This window comes from Cryptomeria japonica, chromosome 9 (assembly GCF_030272615.1).
Source record: "Cryptomeria japonica chromosome 9, Sugi_1.0, whole genome shotgun sequence".
Taxonomy (NCBI): Eukaryota; Viridiplantae; Streptophyta; class Pinopsida; order Cupressales; family Cupressaceae; genus Cryptomeria; species Cryptomeria japonica.
In genome coordinates, this window is record NC_081413.1 from 279,512,836 (window position 1) to 279,540,246 (window position 27,411).

The window sequence follows — 27,411 nt, forward strand, 5'->3', positions numbered from 1 at the left end:
AAGCCAAAACAACTTAGGAGAATCAAGATTCATGGCACTTCATGAAGAAAATTGTGGCATTTCATGAAACACGTGTTTGTTGTTTGAATGCCTTTGAACCAGCAAAAACGTCTTCCAAATGGCACAAAAAGAGTTTGAAGATGCATGAAAATAGCTAGGAAAACAAAACGCCTTCCTCCTTGAATTTCTCCACAAAAAACGTTGGAATCTTTCAACAAATCCAACTTCTATAGCTGGTCGGGTTCTTGGGGAAGGGCAACAAGTTTAAAATTGCAAAGAACATATGAAATCGGGTTTCTAAAACCCATTTGCAAGTTTAAAAATGTCACTTTTCATTCATTAAGGCAAAATCGGGTTTGTGTGAGCAAACTACAAGTTTAAAATACATGTAAAAGGGAAATAAAACTCCCTTTACAAGTTTTAAACAACTCCACAAAAGACATGTAAAGGGAAACTAAAATTCCTTTTACAAGTCACAAAAATAACTTAAAAATAAAACTTGTAATAGGGAAATAAAATCCCTATTACAACTTGTTGTGACCATTTCACACATCACCCCATCGCAAATGGGGACCCCTTCTTTTTGCTTTTTAGGGTTTGTTTTCTAGGTCTTTTAGGGTTTTGTCTGTAAGCCTTTGCATTTTGAGTGTCGCCAAGGGGATCACCTGGATAGCAGGTTCTGCTTGAGTGAGGTCAAATTGGTGAGTGATAAGTCTGGAATGTCCTGAAATTTGGCTAAGTCTGGAATGTCCTGAAATTTGGCTAAGTTTGAAAGTCCTGATCCTGAAATTTGGCTAAGTCTGGAAACTCAAAAACTTCCAAAAACTAGATTTTGCAATATAACTCCTGGAGGTCTGAAACCACTCTCAAACATCCTGAAAGTATATATGGAATATAACTTAAAGTATAAGTGCTTATACTTAAATGTTATATTCCATAAAATTATCCTGACGGAGAGTTCAAAAAGTCAAATTCGGCTCCTGACCCTCAGAGAAGACCCACAGCGAAAAATCGCTCCTGACCCTCAGAGAGGGCCCAGGGCGAGATTTCGATTTACTTCATTTTGCAATGGAAAAGGACTAAGTTTTGAGCATGAAAGGGAAATGAATGACTTTCTCCACCCACCTAAAGAAGTTTTGACTAGAAATGATGAAGGACCTTGTTGAAAACAGAAAAATCGCTCCTGACCCTCAGAGAGGGCCCACAGCGAGAAATCTTATAAGGGTCATTGCTAGCCTTATTTGGTCGACTTAAGCTGTCAAAGGCATGATGAAGGATAGAATGAACATGATGAGATATCTAGACTTGATCAAAGATGATAAATTGAAGGAGTTTTGCCCAGGAAAGGAAAAATCGCTCCGGACCCTCAGAGAGGGCCCACAGCGATTTTCTTTGTGTGCACATTTTTGGACCTTTCTTGGACATGAATTTTTATTCATAGCAAAGAACAAGATGATATCTCCCTTGGCAAAGTGATTGAGATGAAAAGTGAAGCATTTTGGTCCAGGTAGCAAAAATCGCTCTTTGACCCTCAGAGAGGGTCCACAACGAGATTTTCAAATATGCATTATTCTTGCAAGATCAAAGTATGTTTTATGATTGGAAGGGATGAAGGAAAGCATGTTCTATCCGTTGAATATAATTTGGAGGATCAACACAAAAAGAAATCAACCCAAAATGAAAAAATCACTCCTGACCCTCACTGAAGGCCCACAGCGAAAAATCGCTCCGGACCCTCAGAGAGGGCCCATAGCGAGAAACCTAAAATGGGAATTTTTCATCCAAGTTTGAGGAAGGATAAGGTTAGGCATGGGTTTGGAGCAATGTTTGAAAAGCCTTGAAGCGAAAAGAAATCGTTGAGAATCAATATTTTGAAGGCAATTACAAAAATCGCTACGGACCCTCAGAGAGGGCCCATAGCAATTTTCCAGTTTTCTCTCCTTTGTTTGAAGAATTGAGACAAAAACTTGCTTGGACAGGAGGAGGACGGGATGTGTTATGTCTTGGAGGTGATTTGAAGATTAAAAGATGAAGGAATTCGCCTAGAACCAAAAAATCGCTACGGACCCTCACTGAAGGCCCACAGCAAGATTTTCAAAAAATGCATGTTTTCTTCAAAATGGTGCTAAGGCAAGGTTTGGACAAGGAGAAAAGACCTCCAAGAGCAGGATGAATATTATTTTGCCTTTAAAACTTGATGATTTTGGTCAAAAAATGAAAAATCGCTACGGACCCTCAGTGAAGGCCCACAGCGAAAAATCGCTATGGACCCTCAAAGAGGGCCCATAGCGATATTGTTGAAAATCCTCATTTTACCTTGCAACAACAAAGCGAATTTGGTTGGAGTGGATTAAGGGAAGGCATTGCCAAATGATGAACAAAGTTTTAATGAAAAATGATGGAGAATCAAGCTCAAAATCAAAAAATCGCTACAGACCCTCACTGAAGGCCCACAGCGAGAAACTTCAAAATCACACCTTTTCTCCAAAATTGGATTGAGCTAAGTTTGTAATTCAGTGAAAGGACCTAATTTAAATGTCTTGAAGAAATTTTGGAGGTGGAAAAGTACTAAATTTGAGCAAAAAATGAAAAATCGCTCCTGATCCTCAGTGAAGGTCCAGGGCAAAATCCTCAGGAAGTTTCATTAAGCCTTGTTTTAAAAATTAATATTCTCCAGTTTGCACTAAATCACCAAAATTGCTAAATTTGAGGCATTTGGAAAATTAAAATTAAATTCGCAATAAATTAAAACATTTTGGCATTTAATAAATTGATTTTAAGCCTTAAAAAATCGAACTTTTATTGTGAAGGCATTTAAAATTAATTTTTATTAAATTAAAATTAAATATAGAGCGCACAAGGCCTTATTTTCACTTATTTTGCCAAGTCGGCCCCCCTTTTTTGGAAATTTATTTATTTTTAACCTCTTTTTTGCCAAGTCGGCCTAGAGGGAGCAAAGGGGTGAGTGCTCTATATATTGGAGGTGTTTTTCCACAATTCAAATCATTCGATCATTGCCTTAAGATCGAATTTGGAGAGCTAATTGGAGGTGCGAAATCTGGTTTGCTTGGAGCGAATTTATTTCAAGTGTTGAAGACTAGAAGGAAGTGGAGTTGATTCTTTTGAAGGCTAAAGGAGACGCATTTTATCCAAGGGAGAACTTTGATCTACATTTTGCCTAGCGAAATTCATCTATTTTTGCATCATTTCTTAGAGTTTAATGCTCAAGAGGAGGTATGGCGAAACTATCCTAGCATCCTTGTTCAAAGTTTGATTTTTGGGCATTTGTTTTTAGAAAAATCTAAATATTGCGTAATTAATTAGGAAATGATAACTCAAGATTTATCATGAAGTTTCCTAATTAAAATCTTAAATCTTCCTTTTTACTCTATATTTCTACGCTTCAAGATATATTACTAATTTTGAAATGTTGTGTAGGTATCAAGATGGCGACTCCAAAGCCCGGAGGATCTACAAGTCAGTAGGTTCTCATCAAAGACGATCAAGCAAGGATAAGGGCGACCTCCTCCGGTCAAGCATCATCATGACTAACCTCTTCCAATCCAGTGTTCCAAGGCGAGGTACATCATCACCATGCACATCAAAGACAAAAGAAGTCAGAGCAAGGGTTCGTTGAAGGAGCAGATAGTTCCATAAGAGTTAATTGAAGATAGCTTCTCAACAACATCAAATTGGCATCAACCAAGTGTCAGACGAGGTGGCGTCCCAGTCATCACTTCTCCAGTTGGTCCACCTCAGCGTGTCCAAATTCAATGTACCTAACTCATGGGAGGTGGCACAAACTTCTATGTACCTACCCCAGCTATCCATTGGTTGAATTCTCCAGAGAAGACATGTGTCCTAAAGATATAATTTTATCATTGGTCAAGCATTAAATGTTATGTAATGGTTGTAACAAACCCTAATTAGGGTTTTCATTGTTGAATCCTAGCCATTGATCTCAAATTGATCTTAGCCATTGAATTGTATTATGGGCACTATATAAGCCCCGACTCTTCATTTGTAAAGGCTAATAGGAAGGCAGTTAGAAAGGAGTTAATGAATAGAGAATAGTTAGAAGGTGATTAGCTAGTTGATAGAATAGCAATTAGAGTAGAGTAGAGAGAGAAGGCAAAGATTGTTGCCAAGATGTTGTTGTAAGAGACTTGTAAAACTTCATTGAAGAAATGGTGAAATTTGTGGGTCGATTCGACAATTTGCATGGTCTCTATACTTCTCATATTTGATTTCATGTTACTAGATGAGTGGAAGAAATGTGCTTGATTGATGGTGGAATTCGTATATCCATACTACTAGCAGTTTGTTGATTGCAGACTTGCCTTGTGTAGTCAACTGGAATCATTCAGCTTAAGCTTAACTTCAATTGTCGCTTCTTCATTGATGTGCATCAACCTGATGGTGTCTATGCCTGCAGTGATGATTTGAACATCATAAAGCTTTCCTTCGAAGATCGCACTAACCTTGTGGAGATGGTCCTGGGATGTCAAAACAAGACTTAGTTAGAATTTCATCAAAGATCATTCATTGCTCTTACATTCTTAGTGTTATGATTAGATCCTTTCCTCACCCTCGTCTTTTTTCCTTTTTTTTTCAAATCTAAGGCAGTGAAATCCTGTGTTCCAGCAATATTCAAAGCAAATCAGACGTTCAGTCATCAAGTGTAAGTCCCCTTGTGATTCCAGCAAATCACATCATACCACAAAGAGCTTATCCACACGTAGAGATCTTACATACAAGAACCTTGAAGTCATCCTGATTGATCCTTTTCACGATATCTTCAGCATTCGGAGACTTTACTCGAGAGGATAAGGTACCTTTAGGTATTTTATTCTGTGTTTGATAGTGTACAAAATACACGTGGAACTTTTTAAATGAATTGCAAATTTTGTTTTAACTTTATAATTTAAAGTTCACTTGTAATATGTTTAAAAAGTTCCTACAATGACTAAAAAGCCAAAAAAGCAACAAGGGGGAAATAAAAAGTAAGTTACAAGTTCTATTTTTCATAAAGTGCACTTGTAATTAACTTAAAATTTCCCTACAACACTAAAACAAAGGAAAAATTAAAACTTGCAACTTAAGGAAAATTTCCCACTTGCAGTTAGGGAGAAAAAACCCGAAATTGAAAGAAAAACAAAGCAAATGAACTCAAAACACGATGAAATTCAAAACATGGTTTGAGGATGGATTGAGGATTAGTCTAGTCCAAGGGTAGAGAAAAATTCTACCTCGGGAAGCATTCCATAGAGTAAAATTTTCATTTTTTGACAAAAATTTCTATGTTATAGTCCACATTTTTTAAAACAAAAATGAGGACAACAAAATGCACAAAGGGAAGTTTGCCAGGATATCATACGAATAAGAGAGAAACACACCGTACGAACATCACCATCCATACGGTGTAGGACCGAGGGAAGAAACAAAGTCATACATGCAGGAGGTCATTAAGTCATATGTAAACATACAATACAAACAAGAACATCATACAAAGAAACAAGTCGAGGAGGTCGTCAAGCTATACTGAAACATACCATACGAACAAGAACAACCTACAAAGAAACAAGTTGAAGAGTTCATAAGCAGGGGGTGTCTAGCCATACGACCTTTATCGTACATGAGCAAGCCATATGTGAGGGAGCATTACAAGACGTACATGAAGGTGCCACCTGGGCCGTACAAGATAGACCCTACCAAACAACACGTGGTAATAATTTTTAGCTCGTACGTTGTACAATCATCTCAATGCCATCCTTCCATAAGTGTTGAACACATAGGGGACCGACATGTCATTTTGGAATCTCACTGGAGAGTATGACTTGAACATAATTTTGATATGAGATTGCTATTTTCTAACTGCCCCAAGACACCACGAGGGGCACTACCCCTCGACCGCGCAAGGGGTGCTACCCCTTGATCCCATTAGGGATATTGCCCCCAAACCCCCATCTAATTTGTCAGGTACACTATACATTGGGGTTATCCAACCTAAGTCATTATGTCCACTCTTGTCATTAGTCTTTCCAAATATTACTTGATGTTTACTTGTCATCTGGAAGAAGACTTTTTCTTTTGGGGGGGATGATGCAGTCGGTATAAAATGCCTATTGTTATGTTTGATAATATGTTGTTTGACAATGTATTAATTGCTTGTATTAAGTGGGTTGTCACTCTCGAGTAGTTAATGTGTCAATTGGTTGACAGTTGTGTTCCTCTTGGCAATCATCGGGTCCTTTAATATGTTGTGTACCGCTAAGGAAGGTAGTAGGTACGGTATAGTTGAATTAATTGTAATCCTTGGCCGACCACCTCTGGTCTTCTTCTCTGTAATAATTTCATGTGTGAATAAAGATATATTTTGTTGTTATGTCTGGTATGCATTGTCATGTATATTATTAAAGGTAAAACTAAAACAGAGTGAAGTTGCTAAAGAAGCAACTAAAGAAGACATTGTTTCAAAATAAGATGAAAGCTCAAAGAAAGAAGAAATTTTACAAGTGCAAAAGGATAAGCCAGCAATTTACTATCAAGGCAGAGATGAACCGACACCATTCTTACTCTCGGTAAGGATTTTCGGCAAACTCTTACACAATTGTCTAGTGGATTCCGAAGCTTCAAGTAATGTGATGCCAAAGGCTATATGCGAGAAATTGGGTCTAACCCCTATCCAAACAAGCAAGAGAGTTACACAGTTGCATAAGACAGAGGTACCTATGATCCGCGAACTTAACAACATCCATATGTAGTTGGCTACAGACCCAAGGGTCCAACACTTCATAGATATATCAGTTGTGGACATTTCCGATGGATATGGCATGCTTCTAAGCTGAGACTGGTCGAGGAGATTGAATGGATACTTTTCAACCGACTTTTCCCACATGTGGCTACCATGGAGAGGTGTGCCCAACCAAATTAAGATTGATAGAACCCCAAGATTGAGAATAATGATGACAGAATATGGGGAAAATAATGAAATTTTGTTTCTAGAAACAGATCTCGACACTTATAGACCAAGAGTTGAAACGGTCTTGATGTTGCAGAGCCCAATGAAAGAAAATGAGCAGCAAGAGATTGTGAATTCTATAGAGGTTGTCATTGAGAGTGATCATGTTTCAAATGAAGACAATGACATGTTTGAAAATTTCAGAAGATTTGTATTTAAAAGCATTCAACAAGGAGTTGAGCTAGGCAACTGTGCCCACATTCAAGATTTTTTGTTGTCGAATTGGTGCAGAAAACACAATGCATCCCATTCAGAATTCTCATGTGCAATGTGCAAGATAGCTTTGAACCAAGTACACAAGAGAATGCTCGAAGTTTTAACACTTGAAGAAATTAAGGAGGCCTCACCCAAGCCGGATGAGGATTACAAAGATTGACATGATCAGCTTTCACCAGAAGAACAAGAAGAAACAAATGATGAAGGTCAAGTATGAACTTTAAGGTTTGATGGCTCCAAATCAAAGAAAGGATCAGGAGCCAAGTTTGAATTGATCGGTCCTTCAAGAGAGACCTATTTGGCCTCTCATAGATTGCAGTTTCCATGTACGAACAATGTTGCTGAATATGAATCCTTAGTTCATGGATTGTTGCTAGCCATTCAAAACAAAGCAAAGATCTTACATGTGTTCGTAGATTCAAAAGTTATTGTAAGACAAGTGCGAAAGCAATATGTTTGCCACGACAAGAGATTGACAAGATACCGCAATAAGGTATGGGATCTCATTGAGAGCTTTGATGCTTTCAATATCAAGTCAATGTATAGTTCGAAAAACCAAGTGGCAGATGCATTTGCCCAACTGCTAGTTCCTTGGCACCCATTGCCATGGAAGGATTGAAGAAGTTCACAGTAGAGCTAGCCTCAATCCCCTTAGTACCAGATAATGTTACCAATTTCCATGTGTTTGAAGATGATAAGCATATATTGCATTTTCTGACTAACTCAGATATTTTCTTAAGTCAGATCATTGATGAAGAGGAAGCCGAAGAAGCTGTGAATATGATCTTGAGGGCATCCTGAATTTGAAGACAAACACTATTCCCAAGGGAATGGTAGAGCTAGAAAGGTTTTTTGATCAAGATAAGTTGAAAACAAACAGGCCACAAGATTCTGAAGGAGGTGCTTGTGAGACAGTGAATTTGGGAAATCATGAAGAAGTTAAGAATAGGGAAAGCCTGCACGCCAAGTGAAAAGGAAGGCAAACTGAAGAACATGAGAGACTTTCCGGATGTAATCACATGGGGATATGATGATTTAAAGACATATGATACATCTATCATCACACATACAATTCCCTTGAAGCCAGATAGCAAGCCGTTCAGACAACAACAAAGGCTAGTGAACCCATTGCTGAAACCTTTCATATATTAAGAAGTGAAGAAATTGCTTTCAGCCAGGATTATCTTTCCTGTGAGTCACTCGACGTGGGTCACCAATTTGGTCCCAGTTAGAAAGAAGAATGGTGAGATAAGACTCTGTGTGGATTTTCAAAATCTTAATAGAGCATCAAAAAAAGACAATTACCCAAAACTATCATTGGAGGAGGTATTGCAAATTGTAAGTGGATCACAAATGATGTCCTTTTTGGCCGGATATTCAGGATGTAACCAAGTGATGGCAAAATATGAAGATAGATTAAAGACAGCCTTCAGCACGAAGTGTGGAACATTTGTGTATAAAAGGATGCCCTTTGGCTTAATCAACGTTGGAGCCATGTTCTAGAGAGCAATGTACATCGCATTTCAAGATTTGATAGGAAAATGCTTATTATTTACATGGATGACATTAGAATTTTCTCAAGGAAGAGAGAAGATCATATTGAAGATTTGAGAAAAGTATTTCAAAGACGCAGAAAGTATAGGGTATCACTTTATCCCAAGAAATGCATATTCGGAGTCACTGAAGGAAAATTGCTAGGACATGTTATCTCAGAAAGAGGAATTTCCATTGATCCGGAAAGAATTGAAGCTACATCAAAGATCAACCTCCTAGGTAGTAAGAAAGAACTGAAGTCCTTCGGTAAAATCAATTTCGTGAGGAAGTTTATCACTAGATTCACTGAGATAGTAAGGCCATTGAACGAGATGTTGAAGAAAGAAACCAAGATGGAATGGACAACAAAAGCAAAGAGAGCATTTGAAGAAATCAAGACCATTGTAGCTGAGGCTCCCCTTCTAGTCAGTCCAGATTATACAAGGCCCTTTTACTTGTATTTGTTTGCTTCAAAACACACGTGTTGCTATCCTTCCACAAAGAAATGAAGAAAAGGATGAACATCCCATGGCATTCATGAGCTCACCATTGAAAGATGCTGAATTGAGATACCCAAATGTAGAAAAACAAACTTATGCTTTGGTGAAAGCAATTAAGAAGTTCAGGCATTATATTTTAAGGACCAAAGTTCAAGCCATAGTGCCAGATGCAGTAATTAAGATGCTCCTTGTGCAGGATGAACTAGGAGAAAGGAGAGGAAAGTGGGTCACCACTATCCAAGAATACAACATCAACATCCAACCAATGAGACTTGTTAGAGGTCAAGCATTAACGTAGACTTTAGCAGTGGATGGACCCGGATTGGTCCAACAAGTCTATGCATTCGAGGATGTCACTCCAGATGAATGGTACAAAAATATTGTGTGTTATTTACTTAATCAAAAGTGTCCCTAATGCAAGGGCATCAAGAGCCTCATAGCAAGATAAGTTTTCATTTCTTGGTTCTAGGTTGGATAGGTATTTTTTGAGTCTTCTATAAGGTCATTTATAACCATTTGGGGCCATATTGAAACATTTTGGAAAGTTTTAGGTTCATTTGTCAAAAATTGTAAAAGTTGCAAAAAGTTGTCATGTTGCTCACAAAAAGTTGTCAAGCAACTTTGGGAAAACTGTCAAAAAGGTGTTTTTGTTAACAGAATGGTTAGGTGGACAGTTGAAGCAGTTGATATGATGGTTGCCAAAATTGATCATCAACATTTTGACCAGGTTTGTAGGAACTTCTAAGACCCTTTCCCAACAAAGAACATGAACATTCAACACTTTTAGACTTGGATTTGTTCAATATTCAATTGCTGCACTGCCACTGTCATGACTGTATTCATAGGACAGTCCTTGCAAATTTGGTTTCGAACATCACAACAATGTCAAACACACATTGGGACATGTCTATGGGGTCTTCTAGACACTCCCAACACCTTCCCCAATCACGAAAAATCCAACACTATGCCTTCTTACATCCAAACTTGCCATACAAATGTGTAGACAGTCTGATCTATCAGGAAAATCAGAATTAAAATCAATTGGAAACTCATGCAAACCTCCATTTCAGCACATGCAAATTTGAAATATGGTAGAATACATATAGACAGACCATTCCACCCATTTTGGTTATTTGTCACCAGTGAAAAGTCAAGTTAGACATTTATTTCCACTTGCTGGTTGCCCTAGGTAGGGTTTTGACCAGTTTTCACAAAAAATGCAATATCTTACACAATACCCAATGAAAATTGATGAGACAAGAAGCAAATGAAAGTAGATTCACATGCCAACCAATCCCACTTGGTTTCAGATCATAATGTGGACCGTACAGTCTGTACAAAGCAAAAGAACAGTCAAAAACGTGAAAAGTGCACTAAAAATGAGAGTTTCATTCATCAAATTCATCACCAATAAGTTCTCCAACGCCAAACTCGAGTTGGAAGGTTGCATTTAGGCCCTATTCCCTATTTGAAATCACATGTTTGCAACAAGAGCAATTTGACTAGCAATACTTCCTCATTGGCATCATGATCAATTTGGTTCCAATAGGGGCGATTTGAGAACTTCTGGACCTTTTTTGGACAAGCTTTCTAAAGGAAGATTTTTCCATAGGGTCTAAGGGTGTAAAGTCCCTACCCCGTATCCTGAAATGAATGCAAAGAATTGGTAAACTGAAAGAAACAATTACCCTTTTAATCTAATAATTTTGATAATATATAAAAGTTCCAAATTATTAGTAATCCCATGGCTTCACATTTTAAATAATTATAATTGAATTATCAGTTATGCAATTTCAGTTTTAGGTTTGGTAATCATAGTAGGGTTGCCCATCCAGACCCTGCTATGCCCACCGGTCTTACTAGCTTAGTGTGGGTCTTACGTCCCTAACCATACTCAGTTTGGGGTTCCAAGTCTTGACCCGATTGCCCATCCAGACCAGGTTGTGCCCATCGGGTCATACAACATGGTGTGGGTCTTATCCTTTCGATCATACTCTGTCCCCCTATCAGTTCATTATAGCTGATCAGATGTTAATTAAATATTACAATATTTATATTGTCATTCATTGATTATCTATCGTTATAATGTGTTTACATTATCGTTATGGAATTTTACGATTATTATACCAGGGAGATAGAATATGAATCCATTAGATTTACATACTGTGTTGTAATGTGTTTCATTTCGCTAAGATCACATATACCAATTAATTGTTATTAGATGTGCCGCGAATTTTCTGTAGGTTTATTCGCAGATTTCCAGACACAGGAAAAACAGTCTGTATTTATCTCGTATTATAACTGTTTAATAATGACTGATATGGTTGGTTAATCTTCATATATTGTTAGTCCACTAAATTACCCAGATACCATTACTTTTATGCAAAATGCAAATCTATAAATGTTATTTACTGTATTTATTATCGTACATCGTCTATACATCTATTGGCAGTAATATCCATTAATTCATCTGTTTATGATTACAGTCTAACTGTTTATCGTATCATTCGATTCTGACTCTATACCTTATATTGATTATATTTTATATTCCCAAATGCTTGTTAAAGGCTTAGGGTAGAGGAACTTACCTGGCGCGATTCCTTAATTCTTTAATTCTCGTCTGGAAGCTTTTTTTTTCTCCAATCCTTCTCCCCCCCATGTAGGAGCCCAACGAAGCCTTATAAAGCATATCGTGCAACCATGGCCGGATGAGTCACGACCCTTGGGAAGGACGCAACGTTCTGATCTTAATCCCCGATGACTTCAAGAGACGCGATCCAAGAAAAGAGCCATAATTCTCATAAAAATATCGCACAGTATACTTATGGGTTATAAGTAACAAAATATTTAATATCAATCGTTTACAATAGAATATCAATCGTTTAACATTATCAATCAATAATAATTCACATAAATCAGAGATTAAATAAATATTGTTGTTATTTTAATACGACAAATGCGTTGAATATTCAGTGTCAGAAATTAAATAAAGATTTGTAGTATAAAAATATTTCATGTTTAGTATATTTAATTTTGGGACATGACAAAGGGTCTACTCTAGATGCCTGTATTCTCAATTTTGTACTATATTTTGTTCTTGGTCCATTGTGATCATCTTTGTGTTGCATTTATCCCCCTAGGTGTGCTTGCTTTGTCTCTAGGCAGACTTAGGTGAGTTGTCACATCTCCCTATAACCAAGAACTCTTGACTTGCTTGCATGAATGTTCAAATGTCATGAATCAAATCCTTGAGTATTTGTTCTTAGTCTTGGATATGAGAAGGGCGAACTTTAGTATGGGATTTGTTTCTTCCAACTTCATCTTTCAGTTGTGTTGATGATGTGAATCTAGCACTCTATTGTGGGTTGTGAAGAGGCTCTATCTCCTTTGTTTCTCATCATGTTGATGTTGTTCCATGACTTCATGTAAGTCTTTAGTTGGTGTTTTTATGTCGGTGTGCATTGACCTTGTGTTGTTATATAGTTACTAGAAGACTTTCACCTTGACCCTTAGTACTTGTCTCCAATACCGAAAACATGTCACTGTCTTAAAGACCTATATATGGAAACACCTCCAAACATTAGGAATCTTCATGTCTCCTATACATTTCCTATAAGCATCCCTTAAGAATCAGAAAACTTCCAATAAAGGTTTCTCAGATATATCACGTAAATTATACTGGATTTTCCTAATAAACTGATATGTGGCTTACAGAAGTTAAAAAAAAAACCAACAAATATAATAATAGACTTGTAAGTTTCTATAAAAGTTTACATGTTTTTAATGGTAGAAAATTTCCTTATCAAATCTTAAAGAGGTAAGAATATAAAGTGAAACAATAGCAAATCTGTAAGGATCTAACTTGGAATTTAAAAGAACAACAGATAGATACTATTTATTTGAATTCAGACAATTGCTTTGGTACCACTAAAATGAGCTAACTGGGAATTTGTGATCTATGGACATTATAATTACACCTTCTTGAATGATATAGACAGATAATTCTATTACAGCAGCACTGATTACAATATTGTAAACAAATTATTATTGCCGAACACAAGGAATTCATATAGGACTGAATTGCAGTGAGACTACCTATGAATTTCTACGATTTATGCAGCTGTTCATAATACTGATTAAATACACCCTAAGCATCGCTGCCTTCACATCTGTATGACACCATGTATGCACTATGATCAATAACCATTGTTATCACTTCCTGATTTCTGTTTAAAGCACAGATTGCTACTCGGGGGTGACGTCCAGGCCTGAACACAGGGGTTTCGTCCTGTGGACGAAAATTTGCAGAGCTTCCAAATAGATACAAACATATATCAATCGCTGTAGAATACAATCTCACAATAACATCATCCTCTCTTTTATAATTGCATGCCAGCCACAGATACATTGTATCTAGTCGCTTCTATACTAGAAGCTTCTAACTTGGTCGACTTTGTCTAAAATGCAAACTTACTAATTTTTTAAATGACCCCACCTAGACAACATAACGTTGCTTTAAAATATGGCCCCCTCTTTAAGCCATAACAATTAATTAAAACATTTTGAACTCCTTGCTATAGCTTTTTCAATTATTCCCTTTATTATTTAATTATTCTAGCCTTGGGAATATTGCAGGCTAGAACTTGACTCCCTGTGGCCTATCATTTGAGAAGGGACATTACAGCCCTCCCTTCCCAAGATTGCTGGCCCTCCGGCAATTGTAAATTGGGATGCTGAAGGATCTCCTCTCCTTCCCAAGTGGTGTCCTCAACCGGTAAGTCCTTCCATTTTATCAGATTTTCACTAACCACCTTATTTATCAACCTCCTTTCCCTCCAATCAGCAATGCCTTCAAGGACGAGTACCAAATTTCCTTCCTCATCCAAAGGTGGCAATTCTGGTGATGGCACAATATGCTGGCCCAATGCTTTTTTCAAACAGGAGACATGGAATACATTGTGGATCTTACTACCTTCAGGAAGCTCTAGCTCATATGCAACTTCACCTATCCTCCTAAGAATCTTGTAAGGACCGTAGAATCACGGTTTCAACTTTTCTAATCCACTTTTCTATAAAGTTGACTACCTATATGGTTTAAGGCGTAGGAAAACCAAATCACCAACCTCAAAAGACTTCTCAACAGGATGTCTATCTGCATACATCTTCTGTTGATTTTGTGTGAGTAGAATGTTGTCCTTCAATGCTCGGAGGATATCCTGACAACTCTGAACTGTCTCCTTAGCTCGAGGAACTTTGCTATCTTCGAATGCCAAATCCATGAATGAGAGTGCGTCATACACAAAGAAATGGGACTTGGACTCGAACAGGCCGACTCGGACTCAGGACTTGGAGTCAAACTCAGCTTCAGACTCGGCTAGACTCGGGAAAGTGAAAAACTCAAGAAATTTAGAGATTTTTAAAGATTTTGGACTCCAGTCTATATCTGGCCGAGTTTGGCCGAGTCTGGCGAGTCTAGCCGAGTCCAGGCGAGTTTGGACCCTAGACTCGTCCGATTCCGAGTTTGCTGGACTCGTGGGGGGTGACTCGGACTCGGACTCACCGAGTTTGGGCGATTTCTGGCGATTTTCGTTTCTACCCATAGATTTCTCTGAAAGGAAACATGCCAATGGACATGTGATAGGTAGTATTGTAACAATACTCACCTAGATAGAGCCATCTCACCCATGTACGATGTTGTCCTGTGACATAGTTGTGAAGGTAACCTTCTTAACCACTTGTTCACCACTTATGTTTGACCATCCGTTTGAGGATGGTAGTTGGTGCTAGGTGTCGACTCAGTTCCCACCAATTTAAATAACTCTTGCCAAAACATGCTCATGAATCTGCTATCTTTGTCATTGAGAATAGTTTTGGGGAGCCCGTGTTATCTAAAGACCTCTCTGAAGAATAATTATACAATCTGTTGTGCTGAGAAGTCCATGGAAACTGCAAAGAAATGGGCATATTTTGTGAGACTGTCGACTACCACAAATACGCAATCCTTCCCCTGGACATGAGGAAGTCTAGTAATGAAATCCATTGAGAGTCCTGCCCACTTCTGCTCACGAATAGGAAGTGGTTGTAGAAGACCTGCTGGAAACATGTGCTCCGACTTGCTCTGCTGACAAGTCAGACATTCTCGAACATGCTGCAGAACATCATCTTTTAACCCCTTCCATGTAAATCTTTCTCGCACCTAACGATAGGTCTTGAAGAAGCCTTGATGTCCTGCCATAGGTGTATCATGTAATGCCTTCAAGGATTTGGCCTTCAATTTGGAACCAGGTACAAGGAAAATTGTGTTCTTGTAATAGATGACATGGTCAACCACTGAATATCTATCATCTTGTACCTTTCCATCCAACAAGTCAGTAGCAAAGGAATTCTTAACATATTCTGAAATCAATTCCGATTTCCAATTAGAGGAAATCTATGTAAGAGAACACAAAGCAGGTTTCTTGGACAACGCATCAACAACTATATTCTTTTTTCCCTTAACATATTCAACATCAAAATCATAAGCTTGTACATTACTCACCCATTTTTGTTGCCGTTCGTTCAAGTCTTTCTGCTCCAGGAAGTACTTGAGGCTGTTATGGTCAGTGCGGACCACAAATTTTGATCCTACCAGGTGTTGTGACATTTTCACACATCGACCCATTGCAAATGGGGACCCCCTACTTTTTAGGCCCACTCAGTCTTTTGTTTTGGTTTTTGGGGTCTTTTCGCGGCAGTCTCTCTGCTTTGCAAGTGTTTGGGGGTTAAATTGATCAAGTCTACTTTTTGTTTGAGTGAATTTGATTAAGTCTAGGGCTTGTTTTGGTCGTTTTAGGGTTTTTGTCTTTAGTTCTAGATTTTAGGGGTTCTTGTTAGGGTTTTGGAAAAAATGAATGCAGAAATGGAATCAAGACCCTTCGAGGAACCTCCCAGTAAAATTTCAGCGAAAACGGAGCAACTTTCTATTTTTAGAAAGTTCCTATTTTTTAGGGATTTTACTGAGTCCTGGAATGTTTTCAATTTGCCAAAAATCAAACTTACTATTTTTAGTAAGTGCTTACCTGACCTGTTTTGTCCAAACCCTAACATTTTAAAACACTTACTATTTGGGAAAATCTATTTTGGCAGGTTCATCCCTGAAGACGCTAAAGACTGAACGTTCCTGAAGATCATTTCTAAATCCAGAAGAGTCAGAAGGCAGACAAGTTGGATTTAAAAAAATGGTTAAGTATGGAACTCCTATTCCAAAAGTGGAAAGCATGCAAAATCATCGTCTGGAAATCACATCAAGTCCACATATGGTAGCCTAATCAATAAGAGGCTCAAAAATTCATCTAAGTTCATGAAGAATCCAAGACAAGTGAAATTCCTTCACCCATGCCAAATTGCAATCCAAGGTGCCAAACTCAGGTGGAGATGGAAAGATGAGAAATCAATGAATTCCTTAGTCAAAATTGTGCCCAACATGGAAGGAAGGCGCCAACACTCAAGTGTCATGGAAGGATGAAAAAAAAAATTGTGAATTCCTTCTCCTAGGTGAAATAGCACCCAAGCACTGTGGAGGGCGCCAAAATGGACTTTCCAAGGAGAGGTGGAAAAGGTATAAATTCCATGCCTTATGTAAAAGTCCACCCTAACACCTGGGAGGGCGCCAAATAGCAAGAGTCAAGGAAGGATGGAAAAGTTCAAAATTCCTCCTTCACGAAGAATTTGCACCCTATACCTAGGAAGAGCGCTGAAATGAACAGTCCATGGAGAGTGTTGAAAATCCAAAACTCCCTCCTTAAGTCAAAAAGCCGCCCCATGAAAGATGGAGGGCGCCCAAATGAAATGTGCAAGGAAAGATGGAAGATTTATGAATTCCTTGGCCTTGGTCAAATTCCACCCTAGCACCTAGGAGGGCACCAAATAAGGGAGATGAAGATGAATTCGATGACCAAGAAAAAAAAAATGCGCCTAGGGAAGATGAAAAGCGCCAAGGAAGAGGAGTCATGAAGAAGCCAAACAATGATGAATTCCTCCTTCATGAAGGAATAGCACCCAAAGGTGCTAAAGGGTGCCAAATGGAGGTAGGAATGGAAAATATGAAAAAAGGATGAATTCCTTGCCTTATGAGGAATTGCGCCCTAGGGAAGATTCAAACTCTAAAACTCCATTGTCATGGAGTGTCAAAGAAAACCATGATATAATGAAATCCACAGAAATGAGCTTCAAAACGACTAAGGCATGGAAGAAGTGAAAAATGATGAAATTCCACTATGCAAAGGGAATTCCATGCTCAAGCCAGAAAACTAAGGAAATTTGTCCAAGGCATGAAAATCCAAGGGTCAAGGAGAAATCCCCTCAAGAAGTTTTTTTGAAATTTCCATTTTTAGACACCAAATCTTATCAGAATCCGAAAATTTTTACAAATTTGGAATCATGAGAGAATTATCTCTCCTGGACCCGAGTCCTAAATTTTAGAAAAGTTCCTAAAAAATAAGATATGTTGAAAAATCATTGGAAATCTTTTCCAGAGCAAGGCAAGTTCAAAAACTTCAAGAAATACTTCCAGAGTCCGAGATTCTCCCTCTTGAAGTTTTCTCTCTCCAGGGTTTTTTACGCCAAGTGGCAACCGAGTCAACGGGCGTTGAATTAATGAAGCATCTCTTTGCATGCAGTCGTCACATTTATGGCATTATGGCAAATTCCTTCTACATGCAGCTGTCACGTTCAGGAGATGATGGTGCATTTATGGCATCATGGGCAATTTTTGCATGAGGGTACATTCATTGCATAGTGGGCACTTTTTGAACGTAATGGTTAATTAATGCTTTATGGGTACCATTTTTGGCAGGATTGTAATTAATTGTATATGGGCATAATGGGTTATTAATTGTTGATTCCCACCTTGTTGCATCATGTGTGGGGAATCTTCTAGGGTGAAACCCTAATTAGGGTTTTGCATGTAATCATGGCCTGAGGCCTATATAAAGGGGTGATCCCCTCATTTGTAAGGAGAGGGAGACTTGTATGAAATTGTTGCGATAAGTTTTGAGATAATAATAGTGAAACATTGTTCTTTGATGGTGTCCACTTAAGTTATTTTTTCAAAGCTTGCATGGTTTCACCTTCCTCACTTAGATTAGTAGTAAAGTGCTTTGATTTCAATGGAGAATGTAATGGTGTCTGATGAATTTCCATGGTTCATACTTTTTGCATCTTGCTGATTGTAAGTTGCAGTGTAAAGTTAGCCTGAGCCACTAAACTTGTGCTAAGTTCGGTTGTGGACAGTCGTTTGGATTGCGTCATTTTGGGTATTCAAATGCACTTTCTCAATATGAAAATTCTTCATCATCCTCAGAAGATTGCATCAGTTATTGCGGAGTTGTAGTTAAACTTGGTGAAGCAGAGCTTGGTTTATTTCGAATTTGTCCACCAAAGCACTACTCATTGTTATCATTGCCCTTAGGAATAGATTTAGATCCGTCTAAACCCTTTCCCCTTTATTTTCAGTTCATTTTAGTTCGTTCAAAGCAGAAGCATTGCAAAATTGCCATATCTGATGATGGAGTTCCAGCCACAGCAAAGAAGTGAAAGAACGATCCAAACGTCAGGCCCCTTGGATTACCAACAAACACATCAGCCAACTGAGTCACGTCCACGCATTGAAGTAACCTTGGAGTTAGCCGTTTGATCTTATTGCAATCTTAGCATACGGACTAACTTTGTTCAAGAGAGAGTAAGGTGACCATTAGGCAACTTTATTCTGTGTTCGATGCTGTCATAAAAAACATGTCAACACCAGGTACTGTCTAAATTTTGCTAGCGCATGCATGATAGCTAGCATTTCCTTATAATATGTAGAATACAACCTTTCAATATCTCGAAGCTTCCTATTCTCATAAGCAATTGGGTGCCAGTTCTACATAGGCACAGCGCCTATTCCTTGACCCGATGCATCACATTCCAAGACGAATGGTTGCGTGAAATCTGGGAGTGCCAGTACTAGGCATGTCCTCATAGCATCCTTAAGCTTATTAAAAGCTCTTTGTGCCTCTTCTGACCATAGGAAAGCACCCTTCTTGGTTAGGTCTATCAAAGGAGATGCTAACTGTGAAAATCCCTTAACAAATCGCTTGTAATATGAACACAAGCCGAGGAAACCACGCAGCTCCGTCGTGTTTGTTGGTGGCGGCCAATCTAGGATTGCTTGAATTTTGTCTTGGTGAACCTTGACTCCACCAGCTCCAATGACATGCCCAAGATATACAATCTTTGTCATTCCAAATTCACATTTGGAAGCCTTTGCATAGAGTGATTGAGCTTCCATTATGCCCAAGACTATATCTAGATGACAAAGATGGTCAGCCCAAGTCTTGCTATACACCAGTATATCATCGAAGAAAACCAAGACGAATTTCCTCAAATGATCTCTTAAGACATGGTTCATACAGGATTGGAATGTCGCCGGCGCGTTTGTGAGACCAAAGGGCATTACCAGGTACTCGAAATGCCTATAATGGCAACAAAAGGTAGTCTTGTGGATGTCCTCCTCTCTAACCCGTATCTGATGATATCTAGAGCGCAAATCGATTTTAGAGAAGTACACAGCCCCGTGTAATTCGTCTATCAGCTCATCGATCCTGGGTATCAGGTACCTATTCTTGATGGTCTTTTTGTTGAGCGCTCTGTAATCTATGCACATACACATAGTTCCATCCTTTTTCTTGACCAAAACCACTGATGATGCGAATGGGCTCGAACTAGGATGAATGTGGCCCATACTGAGGAGCTCTTTGATCGCCTTCTCAATTTCCTCTTTGAAGTGTCGAGGATGTCTATAGGGCATAGTGATAACTGGTTTTGCGCCCTCTTTTAATTTAATCACATGTTCAAATCCATGGTCTGGTGGTCGTCCTGGTGGTATGTCTCCAAATACAATGTTGTGCTTGTCAAGCACAGCCTGAATGTCAGGATGATGCTTGGACTTGGTGCTGGATGTCGATTTTGTGGAGATGGAGCACTGTACTGCCCAATCAACCTCCCCATGCCTAAAGAGTGCCTCCATCCTCCTAGCTGAAATTTATCGTGGACCTCCATCTAGCATTGCTCTTAGCACAATTTTCTTGTTGTCCACAACAAACTCCTACTTCATTTTGTGAAAGTCCTTAATGTAGCAACCAAGTGATCGTAGCCACTGTAATCCCAGCACCACATCAATGTTGCCCAAACTAAGGACAAAGAAATCATCTGTCAAAGTGTAATCACCCAGCTGGAACTGAGTTGAGGAGCAACTCTGGTGCAGCTCAACTAAAACCCGTCAGCTACAGTGACATTGAATCCTGAGAATTCGTCAACTTGCAATCCTCGCTTCACCACCATGCCTTCATCGATGAAGTTGTGTGTGGCTCCGCTATCAACGAGACAAACCATGCACTACCCTTTCAGAACTCCTCTCAATCGAAAAGGATGAAGCCTAGGAACTCCAAATAATGTTGCAATAGTGCTCTAGGTCATCTCCTTGGCTGCAAGAACATCCAACTCCAATTGTGGAGGCTGCTCCTCCTGATTGTTGTCATTGCCTGCATTAGTCTCTATATCCTCTTGATCATCATCATTATCAGAAAGAACCTCTATTAAATGTGCTTTGCCTTTGCCTAGGCAACGATGACTAGGCTCCCATGGCTCTTTGCAAGAGAAACATAGTTTCTTCCTCCGCAATTCATTCTTGGATTCATCATCTGATTTTGGTGGAATGTTCCTTTGTTGATTGAAACCTTTCTGTTTTGTCTGAGATCCACCAAAGGTCTTCTTCTGCAGCTGGAAGGGGGGTGTGGTTTCCAAGTCAAGTGCTAGACCAATGGCATCATGAAGTGTGCTAGGCTTATGAGCCTTCACCAATCCCTTCAGTCTATCACTTAGACCTTCAACAAACAACATGGTAACTCGCCTCTCTGACTTATCAAGAACCATGACAGAAATTTTCTGAAATTCATTAATATGTCTCAACGTGAGCAACTTGCTTCAGCTAAGCTAACTCCCTATAATAAACCTCAACATCTTTTCTGTCAAATCGTGCAATAAACTTGTTCACAAACTCCTCATACGAATGGATCAAGCCATGATCTTGTGTTACCAGTCTATGGTGCCACCAATCGTATGCCACACCCTCCAAGTGCATCATAGCAAATTGAATAGCCTTGTCTTCCTCCATACGCTTAAGTGACAAAAATGTGTCAAGTTTGTGTACCCGAGATCTGGCGCTAATCTTACCACTTCCATCAAATGTAGGCAAAGAGACCTTGTTTAAAGCATCCTTGAATTCTTGAGGTGGAGTTCCCTTCCTGGTTGGCCCTCTAGGTCTCCTCTCTTGTCTTTTCAGGCGGAATTTGGCTTAATCTCTCCGCTGGTTCATGAACTGGTTTAGATTCATTAGCTGCCTTACATCAGCCGGAAGCATTCTATATTCATCATATGCAACCATAACATCATCAGTGATGTTGGTTACACCTTCCACCTCTGGTGCCGCCTCTTCTTCTGCAGGCCTTGGAAGGAATACAGGTCTCATGGGGCGATCAGACAGTGTTGATGTTGTTCTTACAGCATTTGATGCACCTTGTGTTTCACGTCCATTATCACTTCCATTTCCATTCTGATTTTGCACCCGCAGTTGATGCACTTGCAGATTCCCAATGGCAGCCAAGAGTTGTTGTTGTGACTGCATAAAGGTTTGCATCATCTGCTGTTGTTGTTGTGCAATTTGAGCCAACAAGTCCTGAATATTGGCTTGCCCATTACCATCATTTTGTTGCTCAGCCATTCCTTCAAATAATGGATCCTACATGTCAAGTGCTTCCTCTTCTTGTTGACCCAATCTACTTCTGGTGAAATATCTATGCGGACCTACTCCTCTAGAGTGCATAAGATTGATTCAAACTGACATGCAAGCAATTAAATCTGACATGCAACACAAATCCTCTAACCAGAACTGTTCAGATTTAACATGCAACTATCTTGGTAGTCACCAAACTGACATGCAAGATCTGGGTTTTCGCTAAAATTGACATGCAACACTGAAACACCAACAGGCTGGCAAGATCACCAGCTCTGATACCACTGTAAGGATCTAACTTGGAATTTAAAAGAACAACAGATAGATACTATTGATTTGAATTCAGACAATTGCTTTCGTACCACTAAAATGAGCTAACTGGGAATTTGTGATCTATGGACAATATAATTACACCTTCTTGAATGATATAGACTGATAATTCTATTACAGCAGCACTGATTACAATATTGTAAACAAATTATTATTGCCAAACACAAGGAATTGATATAGGACTGAATTACAGTGAGACTACCTATGAATTTCTACGATTTATGCAGCTGTTCATAATACTGATTAAATACACCCTAAGCATCGCTGCCTTTACATCTGTATGACGCCATGTATGCACTATGATCAATAACCATTGTTATCGCTTCCCTGAGAAGCTGATTTCTGCTTAATGCACAGATTGCTGCTCAGGGGTGACGTCCAGGCCTGAACACGGGTTTCGTCCTGTGGAAGAAAATTTGCAGAGCTTCCAAATAGATACAAACATATATCAATCGCTGTAGAATAGAATCCCACAATAACATCGACCTCTCTTTTATAATTGCATGCCAGCCACAGATACTTTGTATCTAGTCACTTCTATACTAGAAGCTTCTAACTTGGTCGACTTTGTCTAAAATGCAAACTTACTAATTTTTAAATGACCCCACCTAGACGACATAACGTTGCTTTAAAATATGGCCCCCTCTTTAAGCCATAACAATTAATTAAAACATTTTCAACTCCTTGCTATAGCTTTTTCAATTATTCCCTTTATTATTTATTTATTCTAGCCTTGGGAATATTGCAGGCCAGAACTTGACTCCCTGTGGCCTTTCATTTGAGAAGGGACATTACAAAAGCTTAAAAAATGTACTTGCATTAAAGTTTTATCAATTGATTGAACATATAGTTATCTCCAAGGTCACCCATAACATGTTTTTAATAACAATGGCATGTTTTTAATAACAATGGCATTCCCCTCCTCGTTTCTCTGCCATCTCAGATGATTACTATTTTAAATATTTTTTCTATCCACAATGATGATTATCAAATATCAATATAATTAATCTATTTCAAGACTTTGAATCATTAGTATATAATTGGTGTTACGAGCATGAGGTTCTGACATCTGTTTATTCACATTGAAACACAAAACAATTGTTCAGTGTCCTGATGTAAAATTTGGGGCATTATACAATATGTACTTTGAACATTCAAATGGGTCCAATTTAACTAAGCTGAAACTATATATCTATAAAGAGCTTTGTGTGTGTGTGTGTGTGTGTATAGATATATATATAGATAGATAGATAGATAAACCTCTGAAGAACAATAAAAGCAGCTCTCAGAAACCATCCAACAAGTGGCTACCAAGAAGCAAACCAGAGCAAATACACTGTAGCTAATATCTTACTGCATCACTCATCCAATAACCTGTTCAAAGCTACGGCTCGCATGGCTGCAGCAACTTAAAGATCAAATCTGAAAAATAATGAAGCTAGTCCAACCATGGACAAGGCCACAGGCAATCACCATGATTTGGTTCTATAAATTAATAACCAATGCTTTTGCTTCCTAAAAGAGGTGTGAACTATAGCTGCCATGGTTCTCTTTTTCATATAAATTGTTGTCATGATGATATAAAGGTCTTAACAGTCATGTATTCTCTCTTCTGACTGTCTTGTTCTTCCAAAACTTTTACCTTAAAGATTGATTAGGTATGCTTTACTTGCCTCTCATCAATTTTATCATCGGTGCTGGCTGTTTGTAAAAAGCTACCTTTGTTTATTATTAATACAATTATCATATTATCAATAAAAAACAATAGTAATTATAGTGCTAGTGAAACTTGAGGGCCAGAAATTTCTCAGGTTAGACACAGCATGATTTTGATGGACAAAACGCAATTGCAACATACTAAACTTTTAAACTTAAAATTCAAATCATATCTCCTCTCCTTGTTTTGGATTTCTCTGCTCTGCATCTGAAATTGGTTTGGGTTTACGAAGGCCTTGTCAACAGTGGGCTTAAAGCCCACAGAATCAAACGCTTATGGAGCTTTTGTTTGTTGTTTTATGAGTAACCCTACTTTGTTACACCCTTTGGCATGGTTCTAAGAGAAAAGATCTTATTTTTAAGTAAAAAGAGACCTAGAGAGAGTTGAGATCATAGCTTCAGTTAAATTTTATATCCCTTGGAATATTATTAAAATGAGGAAGGATGTGAACTTTACGGTGGATGATTTTTTATGTTCAGAAAAATGTGGGAAGGGCTTGCATTGGGTTGTGGCAGCTTCTTGCACACCACATATTTTCACTATCTTTGCTCTCTAAAATCTGGCTCTGAAAGATATGGAGGGTGAGGAAATCAATTTGAACTCCTATTGCTAAAAACTCCACCTTCATTTCTTCTCATATGGGATAAGATCGCCTGGTTTGCAGGATTGCCTGTGCAGACAGAGCAGGTAGAGAAGTGTGAAGAGAGTGAAAGAGACAATTCTGACAAAGAGGATGTAGCGATAGCATGGGACCATTTGGGTTTCAAGGATGGAAAAAGTAAGGAAATTTAAAATGAAGCAAGAATCTGAGCTGCCCAACCCTTGAGACGAAATAAAAAGAAGTCACACCAGTCTGCTGAAAAAAAATTTAATGATTTTCCAAATATCATCCAAAAGTTCATTTGGAGCTGCAGTGTGACAGATTTTATTAAAGAAGCAATCGGAGTGGCATCTGAAGTGGATAGGGATAGAGTGAAACTATCAAAGCCATGATCCATAGCCTCATATGAGACCCAAGGACTTCACTTTCAAGGAAGAATATAAATTAGATTGCTAAGAGAATTGCAGCAACTGATCTGGTGGGTGGGACAGATGCCTCTGATATTCTGAACAAGAATATTTTCCAGTATCGTAAATTTTTACAGAGTAACCATGACTACACCCATCTCCTGCCAGCCAAAAACTGGGACAGGGTATAGATGATGCAGTGCATTCAAGAGGAAGTGGCAGCCCAAGGAGGACCAATTAACCTGTCAATTTACTCCATCTCCTCAGGAACCAAATGAAAATTTTGTCTGTTTGGATAATGGAGATAGCAAGGATCAAATGGTGCTTTATGCTATTTCCTCACTACAGTCTTTTTCTTTGATTTTTAAACTCTAATGTTGTTTTGTTTTAACACTATTTAAGGGTGCTGAAATACACATCTGCAGAGACCACAGCACATAGATTTACAGGCTATTTGAAACTCCGTATCAGACCCAGTTATCCTTAAGGCTTATAGCTATAAATACCTAGATATATTTAATTATACAATGGGTATGAATGAATTTGGTTTTGATGCAGGCGAATCACATATGCTTCCTTTCCTTCCCTTGCTATTTCAGAACAACTGAGATACCTAAAAACAATGAGTACGAGGGAACTGAATTGACAATCACACAGCCCGCATTCAGTATCTGTGAATATGAAATCAGAGAGAGTACTCGGTTTTATACCTTTCTAGTCCTTGTATGTATTCAAAGTAGACTGACAACTTGTGTTTGGAACAGAGAATAGAAAACACTTTGATTTTAGATTTTCAACATTTTCCAATGCAAGTTGCTTCAAGCTTTAAAGCTTGTGGATGTGGATTGTATTAGACAGAGTAAAAAGTTTTAAAATTCAGATTCAGTTGATTTGTGGTATGTAGGCCTCAAAGTAAAAGGAGGTGGTTGTAGAGTTCAAATCTGGGCGTTGTAGATTTAGTAGACTATAAAAACCATTGTTGGATACCAGTTATCCTTAGAGCTATAAAAACCAAGACATCTTTATCGTTCGATGCGTACGAATGATTTTGGTTTTAATGCGGATAACATGAGCAACGCAAGCTCCAATTGCTTTCCTTTGCTTTTTCAGAATGACAAGAGAGATGATAGCATTGAAGACGGGGAAGATGAATTCACAATCACACACAATCTATGTTCAATATTGCACACAATATAAATATACTCCATTTATCTCTTTATGACTGGCAATCAAATAAAGCAAAGCTCTTTCAAACTAATCAGATGGCTGTTACTGGAAGGATATAGCATCTAATCAACATGTACAGCTGATAAAATCCAATCTTTCTCTTGTTATTCCCCATCTATGTTGCAATCGCTAGACATTATACAATGTACATATATGCATTTAGGCAAAAGTATTTTTCTTTGTTTAAAGCACTGAATATTCTCCATCTCCGCTCTAATATGTACATAAAGAACTTCAGTATTTAGCTGCTTGAGATTCTGTGTCAAAATACGATCCCCCGCATTTTAATAGCATTAATTTAAGAATCATCATAGAATTAGCACCTACAACTCTCCCGATTTCCAAATCCTTCAAAAAGGAAATATTTGGGTACAAATTCCTCCACTTTTTAGATGTAGACCGTATAAAATCCCAAAAGCAAGCAATACAACCAGATAAATAAGTGGAAGGAATTTAACACAATTAGACAATGAATACCCTGTAATTTTGCAGAAAACATCTCTCAGACCACATCAAGGGCGACAAAAAATCGAAGTGCGAGACAATGTAAAGATAAAAGGAAGAGATTTACCATTGCTGAACAAGGGAAAAACAATTATGCAAGATCAAACACCGACACCACTGCTCTCTACAAAGTTACTCCTCTCCGCCGATAAATTCCAGTAGAAACAACACTCAAGGAGGGGCTAAAACACTCCCGCAGAAAATTAAATATGATAAATGAACGAAATCCTGATGAATTAGATATAAGATAGATAGACAGATAAAATGATTTGGTTAATACAGAGCACCTCGTTTGATTTTACTTTCTAGCAGTATTTGTTGTATATTTAAAATTTTGTTTCATGGTATTATTATTAATATTAGTAAATTATTTTTTACTTTGGATCTCGTTTCGAATTGTTATTTTTTAAAACTTCGATATTTTTATAATAATAATAAGAATGACCTGTTAACTTTTTTCCACGACCAACGGATTTCTCGGTGTGTCCCATTCAATCAAAGTAATACTTCAAATATCAGCAATGTAATTGTAGATAAAAATGTA

General features: G+C 38.3%; 1 protein-coding gene across 2 annotated transcripts in view; it reads right to left on the reverse strand.

The window, feature by feature from the left end:
* Positions 1–27,172, reverse strand: part of LOC131048614 (uncharacterized) — a 170,985-nt gene extending 143,813 nt beyond the window's left edge. The window contains exon 1 of one of the 2 annotated variants that reach the window (XM_057982637.2): positions 26,935–27,172. In XM_057982637.2, coding sequence (XP_057838620.2) covers positions 26,935–26,937 — 3 coding nt within the window. In that variant the 5' untranslated portion in view covers positions 26,938–27,172. The remainder of the gene's footprint in view (positions 1–26,934) is intronic. The other variant, XM_057982638.2, reaches the window with a different exon arrangement.
* Between the last annotated feature and the right edge of the window lie 239 nt (positions 27,173–27,411).